Here is a 24727-nt window from a genome sequence, read left to right as displayed (position 1 = left end):
CATGCAGCCTCCCTGAAGCACCCTATCTCAGTATTCCAGAAAGCTGCTGTGTGGCATTAGTTTGGCATATTCCTACACTGAGAACTCGACAGGATCCTCCGGGTTTAAGCCCTCTTGTTAACTCCTGCCTCTGAATCAGGGATGCATTATGCCAAAACAATGCCTGTCACAGCAGGCATGCAATGTTATTTGAATGAATCTGAAAGTTGGGCACAAACTGCCAGTCTCATTTCCCTACGTCAGGAGAGGAAAACTTCATCAAAAAACGAAAGCCAGTGGCCCAGGATAGCCAAATAACCGACCCAGCTGTCCGGTCAGCGCACAACTCTGGTAGCTCAGAAAACGCGGGCCAATTTGGAAAGGGACAGGGGCGGAGCTGTTGGGCCAGCACGGAATGGACTACGTGGTCTGAAGTAAATTCCTTTTCTCCTTTGTTTTCTTTTTGGAATAACATCTCAACGGCACCTCGGCTCTGGGCTTACTAAGCCCTGCGATCTCAAGGCGCAAGGCTGGGCGCAACCAGAGGGTTGCGGGGTTGCGGGATTGCGGGCTCCAGGAGTGGGACCCGCCGACTCCGGGAACTAAGCACACGCGCCAAGGCTTGTGAGGCGGAGGGGTGGAGTTGGGCGCCTGCCTTGCGCCGACGCAGTGCATTCACGGGGGCGGTCCCAGAGGCTGCGAGCTGTGGTTCCGGTTCCGTCGCGGAGACACGTGAAGGTCGGCGAGTTGGTGCGGAGTTTGTCTCTGCAAGCCTGGTCGCCCTGGGATGGATTCCTCCTCTTCTTCCTCCGCGGCGGGTTTGGGTGCAGTGGACCCGCAGTTGCAGCATTTCATCGAGGTAGAGACTCAAAAGCAGCGCTTCCAGCAGCTGGTGCACCAGATGACTGAACTTTGTTGGGTGAGGAGCCTGGGGCTGGGACCTGAACGGTGTACCTACTTTCCCTCTGTCCTTGTACCGCGGGACTCGCGACAACGTCGGGGATTCGGGGAGGGGGTAGGCACCTGGCAGCACCCCTTGATTTTCTCAGGTTCCTGTGGCCTAGCCGGATGGGAGAAGGGTGACTCCGGTTCTCTGGGGACTGTCATTCCGGACCTCGGCTTTGTTGGTGCAGAGGACTGGGTATCAAAGAAGACTTATGCCACTGGACACCCAGCACTTTCAGGCACCCGAGGTTGAAGCTGCCTAGTGCTGGTCACCAAGACTGATTGGAGTCCCCAGTACTGGGATTTTATTTTTGGCAGCCCGAATCCCAGAGAGTCAGTGAATCAGTGAATCTGCTATTCCTGGACTTCTCGGGATTTACCTTCATTACCTAGTTCTAACCCTCTCCGCTGAGAAATGAGTGGCTCCAGCCCACTAACTATAAAAGTGGTGTAATCTCTTCCAACGTACATACTTATTTGCTTTCTTGTTGGATTGTTGTGTAATACCAAGCCGTTTCGGGTCTGAAGGTTGAGGAGCCTGCCCTGTGAGGGGACTTTGGCAAAAGGGTGGAAGGCATTTGCAGCTTGACAACGTGTTCTGCTTGCCAAGGACAGCTCTCCCTTAATGTACACAATTCACCGAATTCAGAGGCCAAGGATAATTTTCCTTGGAATTAGAGGGTCTGAGGCTTGTGTACATGGCAGAGAATAATGAACGAAATTTTTGAACCACTTAACTTGAACTATATACAGTCATTGGTTTCCACAGGCCCTTTCCCATAAACTTACGGTATTGCCGGATTATGACACCTACCAGATGCTTACTTAACTCTGGTCTGCCTTGGACCAGAGTGCTTTGATTCTTTTTAAAAAATATCTGTGATTGGTTACTTTGGGGACAGTAGGGCGTGTGGTTAAGTACTATTGCAAGAATCTGTAAGCTGCCAGGCGTGGTGGCTCATGCCAGCACTTTGGGAGGTGGGTGGATCATTTGAAGTCAGGAGTTCGAGACCAGTCTGGGCAACATGGCAAAGCCCTGTCTCTACTAAAAATAGAAAAAATTAGTTGGGCGGGGTGGCACCCGCCTGTAATCCTAGCTACTCAGGAAGCTGAGGCACGAGAATGGCTTGAACCTGGCGGAGGTTACAGTGAGATCATGCCACTGCACTCCAGCCTGGGTGACAGAGCCAGACTCTGTTTCAAAAAAGAAAAAAACAAAAAAAAACAAAAGAAAGGAAAAAAACCTATAAGCTATGAACCCTTTAGGAAAATTCATACAATTTTCCATTCATCGTGACAGGATTCAAGAATCTCTAGCTTAAGTAGACAAGGTTATAGAATCTCAAGTCATAGATTTTTTTCGTCTTTGGTAAGTTTTAGTGTATCTTGCTGTAATGATTTATCCTTTCACCCTTTTATTCTGTAGTTAACTTAAAGGCATTTAGTGCAAACAGCATTGTGGAGTTACAACCAAATTCATTGAAAGGTTACTTCACTTGTATTTTGCCATTTTCTTGCTCTGGAATATCCCAGCTCTGCCGTTTTCTGGCCCTGTGACTTTGGGCAAAGTATTTCTGTGCTGCAGTTTCCCTCTTTGTAAAATGAGGATTTGTAATAGTATCTATTCCATAGGATTGTTGTAAGAATTTAATGTAAGGCTAGAGAACATTGCTATATACTTGGTCAGCTGCCAAATGTGAACTATTATTAACATATCAGATACTATTTTTAGGTAGTTTTTTTTCTCTAAGCAACAAGAAAGGGACCCCTGCCCCCAACCGTCTTTTTCTTTCCAAGTTCCCTTTGTGATTCTGTATCTTGTCCTGAGCAGGAGAAGTGCATGGACAAGCCTGGGCCAAAGTTGGACAGTCGGGCTGAGGCCTGTTTTGTGAACTGCGTTGAGCGCTTCATTGATACAAGCCAGTTCATCTTGAATCGACTGGAACAGACCCAGAAATCCAAGCCAGTTTTCTCAGAAAGCCTTTCTGACTGATCTCAGCATTACCTCTTTGGAAAAGGAAGGTAGTTCAAGAAATGAAGAGCTGTTGATGGGATGATTGAAGAAACGGCTATGAGAGGATTGGCTCCCATCTTTTGTTACTCTTGGGACATCCTGTCATCTGAGAATGAACAAAGACCAATTTTTTGTGTGTGTGAAGCTTGAGGGTCATATGTTTGCTTGTATTTTTCAATGCTAATCTTGTGAAAATAATTGACAGGTGAATGGAAAACTCTATTTAGATGCATATTACTGTACATGGGACTATGCTTTTCTCAAAGCCCCATTAACTGCTTCCTATAATTTTGATAGTGGGACCACATACGTAAAAATCTCTCATTTGTGTGGAGTCATTTCTGGTTTCAGGGGAGATCCTTGTGTTTATCAGAAAGGGCAGAAGTGGGGGAAGAATCATTTGGTGTCCTTATCTAGTGTTTGATTATCAGTGCTGGAGAAAAAGATCTGTAAGAGTATTTGTACAGTATACTTCAGTTTTCTTGATGATCTCCCTTTCCTATATGATGATTTGCTTAAATATCCATATTAAGTATAGTCTCAAGGTAGGATAGGTAGCCTAAGAGTCTAGAGGCCTTTACTTATAAAGGAATCTAGCCAGTGAATATAATTCTTATTACTAGACTGCCACAAGGAAGAAGTTAACTTACCCTGTATATCAGGGTACAAAAAATTCAGTGATGTGCCTAAATAAGTTATAAAGCTTTAGGCCAATCAGAAGCTAACAGCAGTTTCAGGTAGAGGTGCATGCCTAATGTTAATTAGTGTAGACTCCATTTATTGCATTATTTTGATCACTGAAATAAAAGCTATATAAGATTCACCTCTGTGATTGAGAAGGCATTCTATTGCAGTTATTATCTGCAACCCGGAGAGATTTAGCATGGGCTGATTCCAAGGCTAAAATACAGTCAGTCAGTCTGGGTGCCTGCTCTGTGTAAGGTACAGCACAGTATTCCAGGGGTTCCTGACCTTTTTGAGAGAAAAGAGAACCTTGAGATGAGATGGGAAGGGAAGCAGTTCTGTGTTGGCAGTCAAGTCCCTGAGTACAGTAGGGGTTGTATTGACTGGATTCTCCTCTTCTTATTTCAAATCCTTGTAGACTGGAGTATAGACCTAAAATGGACCTACTTGTTGGGAGCCTCTAGTGCAAATCCTTGAAATCTGGGGAAATGAACATCTCTAAAAGCTTCAAGTTCCTGTTAGATTTTCCCCATAAAGGTACTACAAGGAAATTCTTTTTTTTTTTTTTTTTGAGACGGAGTCTCGCTCTGTCACCCAGGCTGGAGTGCAGTGGTGGGCTAATTTTTGTACTTTTAGTAGAGATGGGATTTCACCATGTTGGTCAGGCTGGTCTCGAACTCCTGACCTCATGATCTGCCCACCTTGGCCTCCCAAAGTGCTGGGATTATAGGCGTGAGCCACCGTGCCCTGCTGGAAATTTTTTTAAATCATGATGAAAATACAGTTAAACATTTAAATTAATACCTGTGCCATTGTTTTTAGTGACAGGATTTCAGCAGTGCACAGAAGCAAAGTCCCTGCCCTTGAGGAGCCTGTGGTCTAGTTAGGGGAGGTAGACAATAAACATATAAATATGTCATTGTAATAAGTGCCATGGAGAAAAAACCAGAGTAAGGGTGTTAGGGAATATTTATGTAGTGTGCTTATTTTATTTAAGATGGTTTGAGACGGCCTCCTTGGGAAGGTGGCATTTCAACAGAGACCTGGATGAACTAAGCAACTAAACCTTGTGGGTGTCTGAGAGAAGAACATTGCAGGCAGGAGTTAACAGTAAGTCCAAAGGCCCCAAGGTAGGAACTGCATGCATGATGCCATGGAGAACAGTCAAGAGGTCATTATGGCTGGAGTAAAGTAAATTAAAGAGAATGGTAAGAAATAAGGTTGGAGAGACCGGGTGCGGTGGGCTCATGCCTGTAATCCCAGCACTTTGGGAGGCCGAGGTGGATGGATCACCTGAGGTCAGGAGTTCAAGACCAGCCTGGCCAACATGGTGAAACCCTGTCTCTGCAAAAAATATAAAAATTAGCCAGGCGTGATGGCAGGCACCTGTAATCCCAGCTACTTGGGAAGCTGAGGCAGGAGAACCACTTGAACCCAGGAGGCAGAGATTGCAGTGAGCCGAGATGGCCCACTGCACTACAGCCTGGGTGAGAGAGTGAGACTCCATCTCAAAAAAAAAAAGAAATAAGGTTGGAGAAAAATGCATGCAGTGGATCACGGCAAGGAGTGTGTGTGCACTGATTATGTGGGGTTTTGTAGACCATGGCAAGGACTTTGAGCTTTTACTAAGCAAGATGGGGAGCCATTTGAGGGATTTTTAACCGGTGAGTGATGTAATATAACTTAATTTTAGGAGGGTCTGGCTGCTCTTTGGGCAACATCACATGGTGAAGAAGTTGTAACAGTAGCAGTAGTAGTAAGAATTAATGGCATTTTGAAATCCAGGAAAATGAGACTTTAAAATGCATATACCTTTTGTCTATATGTTCCTGTTGACATTTTTCCTACAAAATTTTAATGTGAGGCTGGGCACGGTGGCTCACATCTATAATCCCAGCACTTTGGGAGGCTGAGGTGGGAGGATTGCTTGAGCCCAGGAGTTTGAGACGAGCCTAGGCAACATGTCAAAAACCCATCTCTACAAAAAATGCAAAAACTAGCTGGGCATGGTGGCACATACCTATAGTCCTAGATACATGGGAGGCTGAGGTGAGAGGATCACCTGAGCCTGTGGAGGTCGAGGCTACAGTGACCCATGATCACGCTACTGCACTCCAGCCTGGGTGACAGTGAAACATTGCCTCAAAAATAAAAAAAATGTGTTCTTAAAACCTCAAGTCATAGGAATGGTTCTTTAGTCTTTTCCTTATTATTATATGTATTATGTTATTTATTACTATATTATTCCTTCTTAGTTTTTTTTTTTTTTTTTTGAGATGGAGTCTCCCTCTGCTCCAAGCCAGTGGCATGATCTCATCTCGGCTCACTGCAATCTCTGCCTCCTGGCCTCAACCTCCTGAGTAGCTGGGATTATAGGCACACGCCATCACACCCAGCTAATTTTTGTGTTTTTTTTGTGTTTTTTTTGTTATTTGAGACGGAGTCTCGCTCTGTCACCCAGGCTGGAGTGCAGTGGCATGATCTCGGCTCACTGCAACCTCCACCTCCCAGGTTCAAGCAATTCTCCTGCCTCAGCCTCCCAAGTAGCTGGGATTACAGGCGCCCACCACCACGCCCAGCTAATTTGTGTATTTTTAGTAAAGACAGGGTTTCACCATGTTGACCAGGCTGGTCTCGACCTCCTGCCCTCAGGTGATCCACCCGCCTCAGCCTCCCAAAGTGCTGGGATTACAGGCGTGAGCCACTGTGCCCGGCTTAATTTTTGTATTTTTAGTAGAGATGGGGTTTCACCATGTTGGCCAGGATGGTCTTGATTTCCTGACCTCGTGATCCACCTGCCTCGACCTCCCAAAGTGCTGGGATTACAGGCGTGAGGCACCGCGCCTGGCCTCATTTAGTATTCTCATTACATATGCACACAAACTTAAATGTCTTTGCTTTACAGTATTGCTTGCTCAGCGAATGTATATCATGAGAAAGGTCTGTCAGATTCATACAGTATACTTGAGCACCAATTATGTGTTTTGACACTACTGGGCACAAAGACAGTAGAAAAGAAAAGGTGTAACAAATCCCCTGTCTGAGGTTAATAAGCCCCAAAGCAACAATTTCGGCTTTTGTTTGTTTTGTCAATCTCGAAATGCATTTTCAGAACCTTGATAGGTGATACCGTTAGCCCTGATGACATTCAAAGTCCTCATTTCAAATATTCAAGGTAGAAAATTCAAAACAGTTGTAAAACAAAAGAATTGGATTAGCAGACCCTTCTCATGAAATGAAATCTCACTTAGAAGCCTGATATGTAAAGCAAAAAAGCCAAGCTGCTCTGTTGGTGGGTATCTGGAAGCCTGCCTACTGTTGTGTTGTCACCCACCTGCACGGCCAGTAATGCCTAAGGCTCGTCTTCAAGCTTCCAGGTTTTACCAAGCACACTTGGAGAACGAGTCTGTGTACGATCATTAGGGATAACAGAAGGAAATCAAGCAAAAACTTGCCCTTTATTTACAATAAACTCCATAAGGAATTTGAATTCTAAAGTTAACAAATCAATGAACTCCATGTAAAATAATCTTTACCTGGAATAATGGAAAACAATCGATGGTCCTTTTCTTAAAAACCAATTTTTCCCCATTGCAATACCTTTTTTTTTTTTTTTTTTAAGATGAGGTCTTGCTCTGTTTCCAAGGCTGGAGTGCAGTCATTCCCATGTAGTATGTACTTTTCCCAACTACTGCCATGACTCACTTGCCATTTTCAAGGAATAGCAGCCCACTGCTCAAATGTTAATCCGCTTTGGCAACAGCTACACAGACACACACAGGATCAATACTTTGTATCTTTCAATCCAATCAAGTTGACACTCGGTATTAACCATCACAAACTTCTTTATAAACCGATATGGAATGAGCTCCAATACATATTGTTAAATTTAAAAAGCAAGATTAAAGACTACCATTTGTATAAAAAGGGGGGGATTAAAACATATTTGCTTGAATAAGCATTAATTAACTCTTAAGGATATTGTTAATATTGATTGCCTCTAGGGAAAAGAACTGGGTGGTTGGGGAGTAGGGGTGGGAGACTTTTTGCTATGTATTTTTTCTTTATACCTTTTGGGTTTTGAATCGTGAATGAATTATGTATTCAGAAAAAATACATATTATTTAAAAAAAATACAATTTCTCTCCATTTCAGCACTATAAACTCTGTACTAAAAAGTGGGGACGTGTGATAGAAACCACTTTTAGGAATAAAAAACCTATATATTCAACTACAATACTTTCAGATATCCCCTAGTCTCAAATAGATTCTTTTTTCTTTTTTTAAATTTTGTAAATTATTCCTTCCATGATGATTTGAATGGACTCTTTTTTTTTTTTTTGAGACGGAGTTTTGCTCTTGTCGCCCAGGCTGGAGTGCAATGGCATGATCTCGGCTCACTGCAACCTCCGTCTCCCAGGATTACAGGCATGGGCTACCATGCCCAGCCTGACTATCTTCCAACAAGTACAAATATTTCATAAATAATATCTGGCGGTTTCTAGCCAATTGAGTAATTTGTTACATAATAAGCCACCTCACATTTTTCAACAAGAAATACATTAAATTTGAATGGTAAAGACATTACACAATGAATTAGGACACTTTTAAATTTTGTTTTAAATATTTGGGGGAGGGGACAGCACACTTCTACTTAATGAAGAGAAACATTTTTACAGTGCAGAGGTCTTTTATGTTTTTGCACCTATTATGCTTGAATTCATAGGGAATAGGTTCCAGCAGCCCAGACTCCTTTCCATTGTTCTCACAAAGTATGCTTCTCTGGGTAGAGCAGCCTGGCACTTGAGTTGAACCCAGGTACCTCTCTTTTTGGCTTCCTTCTTTTTCTGATCATTTTCCCTCATGCGTTTCAGGAAGCTATCTTGGCTCTTAGAGCGCTTAATGTACTCAATCCGCACATTAATTCTCTTGGCAAGAATCTCGCCCTTAGCTTCTTTGTTTACAACAATGCCGACAGCATGCTGGTTAACATTGTAGACACTTACAGTTTTGCCATGGTAACACTTATGGGACATTCCTTTTTGAATAGTATGCATTCCCTCGATGTCTCTATATGTGTATATATATTTTTTCTATATGTATATAGAATATATATAGAATATATATAGTCCATAATGAACATATATTTTTCTGTATACATATAAAAATATATATATATATATATTTTATGAGATGGAGTCTCGCCCTGTTGCCAAGGCTGGAGTGCAGTGGTGAGATCGCGGCTCACTGCAACTTCTACCTCCCAGGTTCAAGTGATTCTCCTGCCTCAGCCTCCTGAGTAGCTGGGACTACAAGCACATGCCACCACGCCCGGCTAATAATATCGCCTTTCTTATAGATTCGCGTGTACATGTCCAAAGAAACAACTCCATATTTTCTTTTTTTTTTTTTTTTTAAGACGGAGTCTTGCTCTGTTGCCCAGGCTGGAGTGCAGTGGCATGATCTTGCTCACTGCAACCTCTACCTCCTGGGTTCAAGCGATTCTCCTGCCTCAGCCTCCCGAGTAGATGGGATTACAGGCGTCTGCCACCATGTCCAGCTAATTTTTGCATTTTTAGTAGAGATGCAGTTTTGCCATGTTGGCCAGGCTGGTCTTGAACTCCACCTCAAGTGATCCTCCCACCTCAGCCGTTTTCTAAAAGGCCTAGAGAACATCTATCGGGTGCCTCTCTTACCCTTTGTGTTTGTCGTTTTGGCAAATTACTGGAAGGTGGCAGTTCTGGCCGAAAGGAAGCTCTTTTTTAAAAAAAGAATTGCACTTCCCACACAACACTGGCATATCAAATAGATTATTTACATCTAAGGACCTCGAGCAGGCCTGAGAATAGGGTAGGGTGAGTGAGACACTTGCTTCATGTGCAAAATTTAAGGGGGTACCAAAAAATTCAGTTATCAAGAGGAATGATTTTTTGTTTGTTTTTGTGATGAGTCGTGTTGTCACCCAGGTTGGGGTGCAGTGGCATGTTTTCAGCTCACTGCAAGCTCTGCCTCCCGGGTTCATGCCATTCTCCTGCCTCAGCCTCCCGTGTAGCTGGGACTATAGGTGCCTGCCACCGTGCCCGGCTAATTTTTTTGAATTTTTAAGTAGAGACGGGGTTTCACCGTGTTGGCCAGGATGGTCTCGATCTCCTGACCTCGTGGTCTGCCTACATCAGCCTCCCAAAGTGCTGGGATTACAGGCGTGAGCCACCACACCCGGCCTGAGGAATGATGTTTTAATGACATATATAAAAAATCAAATTAATGCAAACGTCCATGATGAACAAAATATCAATATTTTTAATAAAGACAGGACCAGTAACAGTGCCATACTGAACCATATTGGAGCCTGAGGCAAAAGGCAAAATACAGCTTCCATATACAGGTTTTTATGTATTCTTAAATAATTAAATTTTTCCTGGAACATTAAAGGAGCTGAAAAAATACTGAAAAAGATAAATTACAACTCACAGCAATTAAGTTTAAAACATGTTATTTACACCAAAGCTAGAATTTATTAAATTCTACTTTCTTGGCTTTAGTGGAAGCAAACTCATTCAAATTTTTTTTTTCTTGAGACGGTGTCTCATTCTGTCGCCCAGGCTGGAGCGCAGTGGTGCGATCTCAGCTCACTGCAACCTCTGCCTTCCGGGTTCATCCGATTCTCCTGCCTCAGGCTCCCAAGTAGCTGGGACTACAGGTGCATGCCACCACACCCAGCTAATTTTTGTATTTTCAGTAGAGATGGGGTTTCACCATATTGGCCAGGCTGGTCTCAAACTCCTGACCTTATGATCTGCCCACCTCGGCCTCCCAAAGTGCTGGGATTACAGGCATGAGCCACCGAGCCCAGCCAGGAAATATTTTCATTAAAATCAGAAGCTTGGATCCTTTCAGACTGGCCAAGACAGTTCCTACAATTGTGACTTTTCTGAGGTAAAATCATCTGGCGCTGAGAATTTTTTTATTTCTAAAAATCAAACAGAGCCTCTAAGAGAGAAGACCCAAAGCAAAACAATCATAGATCTGAATCAGCAAGGGCTGGAGGGTGGTGGTAACTTCACAAAATTGAAAAGTTGGGATCTCGTTATACAGAAACAACCAGCTATGCCTTGTGATCAAAATCCAGAACAATCAAATGGAAATTACAGTGAAGATGAACAAAAGGGAAAGCAGAAATGGAGAGAAGGAGGAGGAGAAGCAGGTGGAGAAAGAGAGCGAGAAAAAGAAGAGGAAAATGAAAAGGAGCTGGAAGATGAACAGGAAAATAAAAAAGGAAAGGGAAAAGGAGCAACAATATCCCAAGAAAGATTAGTCAGCAAATCCCTCATGGACACTCTCTGGGCAAAGTTGAAGTTAAACAGGTGCCCCACGATACAAGAGTGTTTATCACTCTCATTTGAATTTGGCATGACACATAAACAGATAAGTCAATGGTTTTGTAAAAAGAGGAAGAAATGTAATAAAGAAATGTCCAAGAGAAAGCATAAGAAAAAACATAAGAGATGGAGGGGGAGGTCTCTCTGGGTTGCCAAGGCTGGTCTCAAACCCCTGCCCTTGGGGGATCTTCTTCCCACCTTGGCCTCCAGAAGTGCTGTGATTACAAGCATGAGCCATTGTGCCTGGCTGAGACTTTTTTTCTTTTTCCTTTTTTTTTTCTGAGACCGAGTCTCGCTCTGTCTCCCAGGCTGGAGTGCAGTGGCGTGGTCTCAGCTCGCTGCAGCCTCTGCCTCCCAGGTTCAAGCGGTTCTCCTGCCTCAGCCTCCTGAGTGTAGCTAAGAAGTTTTATATGACACCATTCTCACCAATAAATGGAGTTCTGAAAGGATAAACAAGAACATATTAACAATTGTTAGTTCCGTGGGGTAGAACTAAATGAGGGGGGTGCAAAGGAGTTCCTAAAGATCCTGTTTTTACACTACTGTAGTTTTAAAGTTTTTATAATGGATGTTAATTGATTTCATTTCAGAAAAAAATCAATAAAGAAATTTCCAACCTCCGGAAGTGTTTTGAGACTGAAAGGGAATTCCATTGTAGAAGTTAATGGGTTCAGTGCATTCTGGAACTTGTCACTCTATCTCTAAACATCCCTTCCAGGCCGGGCATGGTGGCTCACGGCTATAATCCCACCACTTTGGGAGGCCGAGGCTGGAAGATAACTCGAGGTCAGAAGTTCGAGACCAGCCTGACCAACATGGTGAAACCCCCATCTCTACTAAACATACAAAATTAGCTGGGCATGGTGGCCCATGCCTGTAATCCCAGCTACTCGAGAGGCTGAAGCAGGAGAACTGCTTGTGCCCGGGATGGGGAGACTGCAGTGAGCTGAGATCATGCCATTGCACTCCAACCTGGATGACAAAAGAGAAACTCTGTCTCTAAATAAATAAATAAACACCCCCTAAAAAAAAAAAGTCCGAAGCTTGGCTGGGCACAGTGGCTCATGCCTGTAATCCCAGCACTTTGGGAGGCTGAGGTGGGAGGATCACTTGAGGTCAGGAGTTCGAGACCAGCCTGGCCAACGTGGTGAAACCCCGACTTTACTAAAAATACAAATAATTGGCCGGGCGCGATGGCTCAAGCCTGTAATCCCAGCACTTTGGGAGGCCGAAACGGGTGGATCACGAGGTCATGAGATCGAGCCCATCCTGGCCTACACGGTGAAAACCCGTCTCTACTAAAAAATACAAAAAACTAGCCGGGCGAGGTGGTGGGCGCCTGTAGTCCCAGCTACACGGGAGGCTGAGGCAGGAGAATGGCGTAAACCCGGGAGGCGGAGCTTGCAGTGAGCCGAGATCGCGCCACTGCACTCCAGCCTGGGCGACAGAGCGAGACTCCATCTCAAAAAAAAAATAATAATAATACAAATAATTAGCCGGGGGTGGTGGCGCATGCTTGTAATCCTAGCTAGGCGCGAGTCTAAGGCAGGCGAATTGCTTGAACCTGAGAGGCGGAAGTTGCAAAGCGGAGATCGCCCTGTTGTAGTCCAGCCTGGGTGACAACAGCGATACTCCGTCTCAAAAAATAAAAATAAAAATAAAAATCACAAACTTAGGTCTAATATATAGAATTTGGGGTAAGTTCTAGTAATCTGGTGCAATTTAAATGCAAGGTGGACATCGAAGAATCTCTAGAAATGAGGACCACAAGGTAGACATGGACTACGTAGTTATGCCACGCTAAGGAGTTTAGATTTTATTTTGAAGGTGATGGGGAACCTCTCAAATATTTTAAGGACCTAATTGCAGAATATTACAATCACATGAGTGAGTGCTGAAGTCAAAAAGGAAAAATCTGGAATAGAGACTTAGTCGATTTCTAAGGTAGAAATGTAATTCCAAGACAGGCAGACGAGGTTCTGAATATGAGGAGTAAGAGGAAACAAAAGAGGACGACCCCTCAAGACTCACCATAAACAATCTGCTCTTTATCCATATTACATTACATCTTCTTCCTGACATGTGTGAAAGGAAGTAAGTTACTCTCTCTTTTCTAAAAAGCATGCCAAGCGCCTTTTATTTGTGGGGCAGAGTTCACCATAAAAAGTTGAGAACCGCCGGGTGCGGTGGCTCATGCCTGTAATCCCAGCACTTTGGGAGGCCGAGGCGGGCGGATCACGAGGTCGGGAGATCTTGGCTAACACACGGTGAAACCCTGTCTCTACTAAAAATACAAGAAAATTAGCCGGGCGTGGTAACGGGCGCCTGTAGTCCCAGCTACTAGGGAGGCTGAGGCAGGAGATTGGGGTGAACCCGGGAGGCAGAGCTTGCAGTGAGCCGAGATCGTGCCACCACACTCCAGCCTGGGCTACAGAGTGAGACTCTGTCTCATAAACAAACAAACAAACAAACAAAAACTTGAGAACCATGAGCCATTAATCTGATCAAGATTCTTATACCCATCCAGAATACATATGCACATGCGTAAGATGTATCCTTCTCCTCGCCCCCACTACAGTCCATTTCAAGAAAGTCTTCTTTTAAGAAACTGGCAAGAAAACTGGTATTCTGCCAAATATGCTAAGATTCATATATAGATAGAAAGGTTCCCCATTACCTTCAAAATAAAATCTAAACGCCTTAGCATGGCATAATTATGTAGTCCATGTCTACCTTGTGATTCTCATCTCTAGAGATTCTTCAATGTCTACCTTGCATTTAAGTTGCACCAGATTACTAGAACTTCCCCCAATTTATTCTACATAAATATGAATGTATGTATTCATATGATATACAGTGACTGGTAGGTCGACTGTTTTGTTTACTTTTTTAGGCAAGCCAAAATATTTAAAGATAAAATAGGGCAGAAAAAAAAATCTATTTACCTTCTTCTATGAAAGAAAGGAGGATGCCCTTCTAAATAAAAATTATTTAAGAATTCAATCTAATATTGGCATCTAAGCCAATGCTGCTTGCTATCCTAAAATTATTTTCCTTTTAAAATAATCTTTGATGTCCATTTCCAGTAATATGGTAGCCAAAATAACCTGAATGAAAGTCCTCCCACACTACAAAACACTTAGAAATACCAAATACAATATAAAATCCTTTTAAATGTACAACTGAACGTGCAAGTAAAGGAAATCCCCAGGGGTCAAAACAAAGTGGAAAAACCCAAAACCAGAACATTGGGTAGGAGTTAAAATGTCAGTTGCTCCACTAGGGGTGGGGGTGGGGTGCAGGTAACTTAGTTATCTCATTAGTAAGGTGGTCAGGTCTGTTTTTTTTTTTTTTCCCCATAGGTTATCGGGAAACAGGTGGTGTTTAGTTATATGAGTAAGTTCTTTAGTGGTGATTTGTGAGATTTTGGTGCACCCATCACCCGGGTAGTATACACTGAACCCAATTTGTAGTATTTTATACCTCGCCCCCTTCCCACCCTTTCACCCTGAGTCTCCAAAGTCCATTGTGTCATTCTGATGCCTTTGCATCCTCATAGCTTAGCTCCCACTTATAAGTGAGAACATACAATGTTTGGTTTCCCATTCCTGAGTTACTTCACTTAGAATAATAGTCTCCAATCCCATCCAGGTCACTGTGAATGCCATTAATTCACTCCTTTTTATGGCTGGGTAGTATTCCATTGTATATATATACCATGGTTAATTTATCCACTGGTTGATTGATGGGCATTTGGGTTGGTTTCAGGTTTTTGCAATTGCAAATTGTGCTGCTATAAACGGGTGTGCAAGTATCTTCTTCGTATAATGACTTCTTTTCCTCTGGGTAGATATCCAGTAGTGGGACTGCTGGATCAAATGGTAGTTCTACTTTCAGATCTTCAAGGAATCTCCACACCTTTTTTTTCCTTTTTCTTTTTCTTTTTCTTTTTTTTTTTTTTTTTTGAGACAGAGTCTCATTCTGTTGCCTAAGCAGATCGCAGTGGTGCGATTTCAGCTCACTGCAACCTCCGCCTCCTGGTTCACGTGATTCTCCTGCCTCAGCCTCCCGAGTAGCTGGGATTACAGGTGCACACCACCATGCCCAGCTAATTTTTTGTGTATTTTTAGTAGAGACGGGATTTCACTATGTTGGCCAGACTGGTCTCGAACTCCTGACCTCGTGATCTGCCCATCTCGGCCTCCCAAAGTACTGGAATTACAGGCGTGAGCCACCGCGCCCAGCCCCCACACTGTTTTCCATAGTGGCTGTACTCGTTTACATTCCCACCAGCACATAAAAGTGTTCCCTGTTCACTGCATCCACACCAACATCTACTGTTTTTTGATTTTTTGATTATGGCCATTCTTGCAGGAGTAAGGTGGTATTGCATTGCGGTTTTGAGTTGCATTTCCCCAATCATTGGTGATATTGAGCACTTTTTCATACACATTTGTATATCTTCTTTTGAGAATTGCCTTTTCATGTCCTTAGCCCACTTTTTGAGGGATTGTTTTTATCTTGCTGATTTGTTTAAGTTCATTGTAGATTCTGGATATTAGTCCTCTGTCAGATGTATAGATTGTGAAGCTTTTCTCCCACTCTGTGGGTTCTCTTTATGCTGCTGACTGTTCCTTTTCTCGTGCAAAAGCTCTTTAGTTTAAGACCCAGCTGTTTATCTTTGTTGTTATTGCATTTGTTTTTGGGTTCTTGGTCATGAAGTTCTTGCCTAAGCAAATGTTTTTCTATAAGGGTTTTTCTAATGTTATCTTCTAGAATTTTAATAGTTTCAGGTCTTAGATTTAAGTCCTTAATCCATCTTGAGTTGATTTTTGTATAAGGTGAGAGATGAAGATTCAGTTTCATTCTCTTACATGTGGCTAGCCAATTATCCCAGCACCATTTGTTGAAAAGGGTGTCCTTTCTCCACTTTATGTTTTTGTTTGCTTTGTTGAAGATCAGTTGGCTGTAAGTATTTGGGTTTGTTTCCAGGTTCTTTATTCTGTGCCATTGATCTATGTGCCTATTTTTATACCAGTACCATGCTGTTTGTCTGACTATGGCCTTATAGTATAGCTTGGAATCAGGTAATGTGATGCCTCCAGATTTGTTCTTTTTGCTTAGTCTTGCTTTGGCTATGTGGGCTCTTTTTTGGTTCCATATGAACTTTAGAATTGTTTTTTCTAATTCTGTGATGAATGATGGTGGTATTTTGATGGGAATTGCATTGAATTTGTAGATTGCTTTTGGAAGGATGGTCATTTTCACAATATTGATTCTACCCATTCATGAGTATGGGATGTGTTTCTATTTGCTTGTGTCATCTATGCTTTCTTTCAGCAGTGTTTTATAGTTTTCCTTGTAGAGGTTTTTCACCTCCTTGGTTAGGTCTTTTCCTAAGTATTTTATCTTTTTCGCAGCTATTGTAAAAGGGGTTGAGTTCTTGATTTGATTCTCAGCTTGGTCACTGTTGGTGTATAGAAGAGCTACTGATGTGTGTACATTCATTTTGTATCTGGAAACTTTGCTGTATTCTTTTATCAGTTTCAGGAGCTTTCTGGAGGAGTCTTTAGGATTTTCTAGGTAAACAATCATATAATCCACAAACAGCGACAGTTTGACTTCCTCTTTACCGATTTGGATGTCCTTGATTTCTTTCTCTTGTCTGATTGCTCTGGCTAGGACTTCCAGCACTACGTTGAAAAGAAGTGGTGAGAGTGGGCATCCTTGTCTTGTTCCAGTTCTCAGAGGGAGTGCTTTCAACTTTTCCCCATTCAGTATTATGTTGGCTGTGGGTTTGTCATAGATGGCTTTTACTACATTGAGGTATGTCCCTTGTATGCCAATTTTGCTGAGAGTTTTAATCATAAAGGGATGCTGAATTTTGTCAAATGCTTTTTCTGCATCTTTGAGATGATCATGCAATTTTTATTTTTAATTCTGTTTATGTGGTGTATCACATGTATTAATTTGTGTATGTTAAACCATTCCTGCATCCCTGGTATGAAACCAACTTGATCATGGTGGGTTATCTTTTTTTCTTCTTCTTTTTGAGACAGAGTTTCGCTCTTGTTGCCTGCGCTGGAGTGCAATGGCACAATCTCGGCTCACCGCAACCTCTGCCACCTGGGTTCAAGCAATTCTCCTGCCTCAGCCTCCCAAGTAGCTGGGATTACAGGCATGCGCCACAACGCCCAGCTAATTTTGTATTTTTAGTAGAGACGAGGTTTCTCCATATCGGTCAGGCTGGTCTCGAACTCCTGACCTCAGGTGATCAGCCGGCCTCAGACTCCCAAGTGCTGGATTACAGGAGTGAGCTACCACGCCCGGCCCCTGGATTATCTTTTGGATATGTTATTGGATTTGGTTACTAGAATTTTGTTAAGGATTTTAGCATCTATGTTCATTAGGGATATTGGTCTGTAGTTTTGTTTTTTGGTTATGTCCTTTCCTGGTTTTGGTATTAGAATGATACTGGCTTCATAGAATGATTTAGGGAGGGTTCCCTCTTTCTCTATCTTGTGGAATAGTGCCAGTACAATTCTTTGAATGTCTGGTAGAATTCTGCTGTGAATCCGTTTGGTCCTGGACTTCTGTTTTTTGTTGGGTTTTTGTTTTGTTTTGTTTTGTTTTTGAGACAGAGTCTTGCTCTGTCACCTAGGCTGGAGTGCAGTGGTGCGATCTCAGCTCACTGCAACCTCTGCCTCCTGGGTTCAAGTGATTCTCCTGCCTCAGACTCCCAAGTAGCTGGGATTACAGGTGGGTGACACCACTCCCGGCTAATTTTTTTGTATTTTTAGTAGAGACGGGGTTTCACCATATTGGTCAGGCTGGTCTTGAACTCCTGACCTCATGATCCACCCGCCTCGGCCTCCCAAAGTGCTGGGATTACAAGCGTGAGCCACCGCGCCCAGCCTTTTCCTTGGTAATTTTTAAATTACCATATCAATCTCGCAGCTGGTTATTGGTTTGTTCAGAGTATCTAATGCTTCCTGATTTAAGCTAGGAGGGTTGTACTTCCCGGAAATTTATCCATATCTTCTAGATTTTCTAGTTTAAGCATGTAAGGCGTTCATAGTAGCCTTGAATGATCTTTTGTATTTCTGTGGTGTCAGTTGTAATATCTCCCCTTTCGTTTCTTATTGAGCTTGTTTGGATTTTCTCTCTTCTTTTCTTGATTAATCTTGCTAATGATCTATCAATTTTATTTATCTTTTCAAAGAACCAGCTTTTTGTTTCAGTTATCTTTTGTATTTTTTTGTTTGCTTGTTTCAATTTCATTTAGTTCTGCTCTGATCTTGGTTATTTCCTTTCTTCTGTTGGGTTTCGGTTTGGTTTGTTCTTGTTTCTCCAGTTCCTTGAGGTGTGACCTTAGATTGTCTGTCTGTGCTCTTTCACACTTTGTGATGTAGGCTTTTAGGGCTATGAACTTTCCTTTTAGCACCGCCTTTGCTGAATCCCAGAGGTTTTGATAGGCTGTGTCACTACTGTCATTCAGTTCGAAGAATTTTTTAATTTCCACCTTGATTTCATTTTTGACCCAATGATCATTCAGGAACAGGTTATTTAACTTCTATGTATTTGCATAGTTTTGAAGGTTCCTTTTGGAGTTGATTTCCAGTTTTATTCCACTGTGGTCTGAGAGAGTGCTTGAGATATTTCATTTTCCTTAAATGTATTGAGGCTTGCTTTGTGGCCTATCATATGGTCTGTCTTGGAGAAAGTTCCATGCACTGTTGAAGAGAGTGTATATTCTGAGGTTGTTGGATGGAATGTTCTGTAAGTATCTGTTAAGTCCATTTGTTCCAGGGTATAGTTTAAATCCGTTGTTTCTGTCTTGATGACCTGTCTAGTGCTGTCAGTGGAATATTGAAGTCCCCCACTATTATTGTGTTGAGGTCTAGCTTATTTCTTAGGTCTATTAGTAATTGTTTTATAAATTTGGGAGTTCCAGTGTTAGGTGCATATATGTTTAGGATTGTGATATTTGCCTGTTGGACAAGGCCTTTTGCTGTTACATAATGTCCCTCTTTGTCTTTTTTAGTTGCTGTTGCTTTAAAGTTTGTTTTGTCTGATATAAGAATAGCTACTCCTGGCTGGGCATGGTGGCTCATGCCTGTAAATCCCAGCACTTTGGGAGGCTGAGGTGGGTGGATCACAAGGTCAGGAGTTCGAGACCAGCTTGGCCAATATGGTGAAACCCTGTCTCTACTAAAAATACAAAAATTAGTTGGGCATGGTGGCGAGTGCCTGCACAGCTACTCAGGAGGCTGAGGCAGGAGAATAGCTTGAATCCAGGAGGTGGAGGTTGCAGTGAGCTCAGATTGCACTACTGCACTCCAGCCTGGGCGACAGAGTAAGACTCCATCTCAAAAAACAAAAACAAAAACAAAAAGAATAGCTGCTCCTGCTCGCTTTTGGTGTCCATTTGCATGAAATGTCTTTTTCCACCCCTTTACCTTAAGTTTATGTGAGTCCTTATGTGTTAGGTGAGTCTCTTGAAGGCAGATGGTTGGTGAATTCTTTTTTTTTTTTTTTATGGGACAGAGTTTCGCTCTGTTGCCCAGGCTGGAGTGCAGTGGTGCGATCTTGGCTCACTGCAACCTCCGTCTCCCAGGTTCAGGTTGGTTGGTGAATCTTATCCATTCTGCAATTCTGTATCTTTTAAGTGGAGCATTAAGTCCATTCACATTCAATGTTAGTACAGAGATGTGAGGTACCATTCCATTCATCATGCTATTTGTTGCCTGTATAGCTTGTTTTTTTTCTTTTTGTTTTTAAATTGTATTTTTTTTTTTTTTTTTTTGAGACGGAGTCTTGCTCTGTCGCCCAGGCTGGAGTGCAGTGGCCGGATCTCAGCTCACTGCAAGCTCCGCCTCCCAGGTTCACGCCATTCTCCTGCCTCAGCCTCCGGAGTAGCTGGGACTACAGGCGCCCGCCACCTCGCCCGGCTAGTTTTTTGTATTTTTTAGTAGAGACGGGGTTTCACCGTGTTAGCCAGGATGGTCTCGATCTCCTGACCTCGTGATCCACCCGTCTCGGCCTCCCAAAGTGCTGGGATTACAGGCTTGAGCCACCGCGCCCGGCATATTTTTTTTTTTTTTTTTTTAAGACAGAGTTTTGCTCTTGTTGCCCAGGCTGGGGTGCAATGGCACCATCTTGGCTCACTGCAACCTCCACCTCCCAGATTCAAGTGATTCTCCTGCCTCAGCCTCCCAAGTAGCTAGGATTACAGGTAAGTGCCACCATGCCCAGCTAATTTTTGTATTTTTAGTAGAGATGGGGCTTCACCATCTTGGCCAGGATGGTCTCGAACTCCTGACCTCGTGATCTACCCTCCTCAGCCTCCCAAAGTGCTGGGATTACAGGTGTGAGTCACCGCATCTGGCCTGTATTTTTGTTTTATTGGTCCTGTGAGATTTATGCTTTAAAAAGGTTATGTTTTGATGTGTTTCCACGATTTGTTTCAAGATTTAGCGCCCCTTTTAGCAGTTCTTGTAGTGGTGGCTTGGTAGTGGCAAATTCTCTCAACATGTGTTTGTTTTTAAAAAACCTATCTTTCCTTCATATATGAAGCCTAGTTTCAGTTGATACAAGGTTCTTAGCTGGGCACAGTGGCTCACGCCTGTAATCCCAGCACTTTGAGAGGCCTAGGCAGGCGGATCACCTGAGGTCAGGAGTTCGAGACCAGCCTGACCAACATAGAGAAACCCCATCTCTACTAAAAATACAAAATTAGTCAGGTGTGGTGGCACATGCCTGTAATCCCAGCTACTTGGGAGGCTGAAGCAGGAGAATCGCTTGAACCCGGGAGGCAGAGGTTGCAGTGAGCCAAGATCTCGCCATTGCACTCCAGCCTGGGCAACAAGAGCGAAACTACGTCTCAAGAAAAAAAAAAAGATTCTTAGCTAGTAATTGTTTTGTTCGAGGAGGCTGAAGATAGGGCCTCAGTCCCTTCTAGCTTGCAGGATTTCTGCTAATAAATCTGCTGTTAATCTGATAGATTTTCCTTTATAGGTTATCTGGTACTTTTGTCTCACAGCTCTTAAGATTCTTTCCTTCATCTTAACTTTAGATAAGCTGATGACAATGTGCCTAGGTGATGATCTTCTGACAATGAAATTCTCAGATGTTCTTCGTGCTTCTTGTATTTGGATGTCTAAGTTTCCAGCAAGGCTGGGAAAGTTTTCCTCGATTATTCCCCCAAATACGTTTTCCAAACTTTTAGATTTCTCTTCTTCCCCAGGAATACCAATTATTCTTAGGTTTGGTCATTTAACATAATCCCACACTTCTTGGAGGCTTTGTTCATGTTTTCTTATTCTTTTTTCTTTGTCTTTGTTGGATTGGGTTAATTCAAATACCTTGTCTTTGAGCTCTGAATTTCTTTCTTCTACTTGTTCAATTCTATGGCTGAGACTTTCCTGAGCATTTTGCATTTCTATAATTGTGTCCATTGTTTCCTGAAGCTTTGATTGTTTTTTATTTATGTTATCCATTTCATTGAATAGTCCTCTCTTCACTTTTTTTTTTTTTTTTTGAGATGGAGTTTCACTCTTGTTGCCCAGCTGGAGTGCAATGGCACTATCTCAGCTCACTGCAACCTCTGCCTCCCGGGTTCAAGCAATTCTCCTGCCTCAGCCTCCTAAGTAGCTAGGACTATAGGCATGTACCACCACACCTGGCTAATTTTGTATTTTAGTAGAGACAGGGTTTCTCCATGTTGGTCAGGCTGGTCTCGAACTTCTGACCTCAGGTGATCTGCCCACCTTGGACTCCCAAAGTACTGGGATTATAGGCATGAGCCACCATGCTCAGCCTTTTCTTCTTGTTTCATTTCTTTTCTTTCCTTTTTTTTTTTCTTTTTTTTTTGAGATGGAGTCTCACTCTGTTGCCCAGGCTGGAGTGCAGTGGCACAATCTTGACTCATTGCAACCTCCGCCTCCCAGGTTCAAGTGATTCTCCTGCCTCAGCCTCCCAAGTAGCTAAGACTACAGGTGTGTGCCACCACACTCGGCTAATTTTTTTGTATTTTTAGTAGAGACGAGGTTTCACCGTGTTAGCCAGGATGGTCTCGATCTCCTGACCTCATGATCCGCCCACCTCAGCCTCCCAAAGTGCTGGGATTACAGGTGTGAGCCACCGTGCCTCTCCAATTTTTTTTATTTCCTTACATTGGGCTTCACCTTTCTCTGGTGCCTCCCTGAGTAGCTTAATTACTAACCTCCAGAATTCTTTTTCAGGTAAATCAAAGATTTCTTCTTGGTTTGGATCCACTGCTGGTGAGTTAGTGTGATCTTTTGTGGGTGTCAAGGAACCTTGTTTTTTCGTATTACCAGAGTCAGTTTTCTGTTTCCTTCTCATTTGGGTAGGCTCTGTCAGAGGGAAGGTCCAGGGCTGAAGGCTGTTGTTCAGATTCTTTTGTCCCATGGCATGTTCCCTTGATGTAATACTCTCCCCCTTTTCCTGTGGATGTGGCTCCCTAAGAGCCAAGCTGTAGTGACTGTTACAGCTTTTCTGGATCTAGCCACCCGGCAAGTCTACCAGGCTCTGGGTTTGTACTCGGGGTAGTCTGCACAGAGTCCTGTGATGTGAACCGTCTATGGGTCTCTCAGCTGTGGATACCAGCACCTGATCTGGTGAAGATGGAAAGGGGTGAAATGGACTCTGTGAAGGTTCTTAGCTTTGGTGGTTTAATGTACTATTTTTGTGCTTGTTGGCCTCCTGCTGGGAGGTGGCACTTTCCAGACAGCATCAGCTGTGGTGGTATGGGGAGGAACAGGCGGTGGGCGGGGCCCTAGAACTCCCAAGAGTATGTGCCCTTTGTCTTCAGTTACCAGGGTGGGTAGGGTAGGACCATTGGATTGGGGCAGGGCTAGGTGTGTCTGAGCTCAGAGTCTCCTTGGGCAGGTCTTGCTGCAGCTGCTGTGGGGTATGGGGGTGAGGCTCCCAGGTCAATGGAGTTATAATCATAGAAGGATTATGGATGTCTCTACTGTGTTGTGCAGGTTGTCAGGAAAGTGGGGGAAAGCCAGCAGTCACAGGCCTCACACAGCTCCCACAGAATCCAAAGGGCTGGTCTCACTCCCACTGTACCCCCACCCAACAGCACTGAGTCTGTTTCCAGGCAGTGAGTAAGCAGGGCTGAGATCTTGCCCCAGGCTACCCACCTCCCAGCTGTGAAAGCAAGTATGGCTTTCCTTCTTACCCCGCCTGTGGAGTCTGCACACCAGATTCATGCCCCACCCCCTAACAAGTTCTGGCCAGAAGACTTCTCCATCAGTCCATCAGTTCGAACTGTCTTTTTTGTTTGTTTGTTTGTTTTTGAGACGGAGTTTTGCTCTGTCGCCCAGGCTGGAGTGCAGTGGCACGATCTCAGCTCACTGCAGCCTCTGCCTCCTGGGTTTAAGTGATTCTCCTGCCTCAACCTTCCGAGTAGCTGGGATTACAGGCACGCACCACTACGCCTGGCAAATTTTTGTATTTTTAGTAGAGACGAGGTTTCACCATCTTGGCCAAGCTGGTCTCGAACTCCTGACGTCTGGTGATCCACCCTCCTCACGCTCTCAAAGTGCTAGGATTACAGGCTTGAGCCACTGTGCCCGGCCTCAGTTCAAATTGTTACAAAGTTCGGCTGGAGATTTCTTTCCCCCGTGACCTTTTCCAAGTGCCTCTGGCCACCCTACCAAAGGACCCCTGTAAGACCAGGCAGAAATGGTTTGCTAGGGGACCCAGTGAGCTCACAGGGCTTTTCCCGCTCTTTCCTCTACTCCTGTATTTCGCACAGTATCTAAATTGACTCAGCTCCAGGTAAGGTCAGAATCTTCTCCTGTAACCTAGGCCTTCAGTTTCCCCAGTAGGGGTGTGTGTTCGGGGGCAGAAGATCTCCCTTTCCCAGTTCCACAGTTTGGGCACTCACAGTGTTTGGTGTGTCTCCTGGGTCCTGCAGGAGCAGTCCGCTTTCTTCAGAGGGTCTGTGGGTCTTCTTGGGTTTCCTGATTTATTCCTGCAGTCGTTCTGGAGCAAAATTTCATGATGCGAGCGTCCACATGTTGCTCTGTTCGTCCAAGTTGGAGCTGCAATCTAGTCCTGCCTCCCATCTGCCGTGATCCACCTTCTTCTTCTTTTTTTATATGGAACACTTCATGGATTTGTGCATTATCCTTGCGCAGGGACCATGCTAATCTTTTCTGCATCATTCCAATTCCAGGACATGTGCTGCTGAAGCGAGCACACGTGCTTTGGTTCTGATGGCCTTGTAGAGGCAGGAGACAGAGCCTTCGGCCTAAGTAAGGCAGGGGTTTGGAACTGAAACACTTGTAGGAAGTTGGGAGTTTCAAAGGACTACACCTTCAATACGGTTGAACTAGACAAAAATTCATTCGCTAGCATAGGAAGACAACCTGAGCTCTAAAAGGTAGAAAACAGGTCTCCCTCTGAGGCCTGCTTTCACATGGTTTGGGATTCAAAATGTATAACTCCTACAATGTCCAGGAACCCTCTACACCAAACAATGAGTATAAAGTGTATACTCACTTAAGAGTATAACTATTGTTATTCCTACCTAGCAGAAGCAACATAAAACAGCTCTAGAGAGACATATCCCTCACGAGATCCCCACAAGTAAAGCTGCACTGAACACAATTTAAAATAAAAAATTACAAAACACATGAAAAAACACCACACCATAATCAAATGTCTGAAGATACAACACATAGACCCTGAA

At 43.5% G+C, this 24727-nt stretch overlaps 2 protein-coding genes and 1 non-coding gene across 4 annotated transcripts; 2 read left to right on the top strand and 1 right to left on the bottom strand.

Annotated features, from left to right (window-relative positions):
• The first annotated feature begins 440 nt into the window (after positions 1-440).
• Positions 441-3761, top strand: TIMM8A (translocase of inner mitochondrial membrane 8A). Of its 2 annotated transcripts, none has more exons than XM_033215315.1 (2): positions 441-898; positions 2756-3761. In XM_033215315.1, the coding sequence occupies exons 1-2, from the start codon at positions 767-769 to the stop codon at positions 2915-2917; spliced, it is 294 nt and encodes a 97-aa protein (XP_033071206.1). In that variant the 5' UTR covers positions 441-766; the 3' UTR covers positions 2918-3761. The 2 variants fall into 2 exon arrangements, with proteins under 2 accessions (XP_033071206.1, XP_033071276.1); XM_033215385.1 differs by having other exon boundaries at positions 472-898; positions 1029-3761.
• A 4840-nt stretch (positions 3762-8601) lies between these two features.
• Positions 8602-11666, top strand: LOC117084525 (NANOG neighbor homeobox-like). The gene is given in 4 exon segments (XM_033213286.1): positions 8602-8640; positions 10502-11140; positions 11143-11175; positions 11592-11666. Coding segments are annotated over 4 exon segments (786 nt in total).
• A 12462-nt stretch (positions 11667-24128) lies between these two features.
• Positions 24129-24235, bottom strand: LOC117086757. The gene has a single exon (XR_004438569.1). It is a non-coding gene; the product is annotated as a U6 spliceosomal RNA (small nuclear RNA).
• Positions 24236-24727: the final 492 nt, after the last annotated feature.

This window comes from Trachypithecus francoisi, unplaced genomic scaffold (genome assembly GCF_009764315.1).
Source record: "Trachypithecus francoisi isolate TF-2019V2 unplaced genomic scaffold, Tfra_2.0 Contig00054, whole genome shotgun sequence".
Taxonomy (NCBI): Eukaryota; Metazoa; Chordata; class Mammalia; order Primates; family Cercopithecidae; genus Trachypithecus; species Trachypithecus francoisi.
The sequence above is the reverse complement of the archived record's forward strand: the minus strand, read 5'-3'. Positions and strand labels throughout refer to the sequence as shown.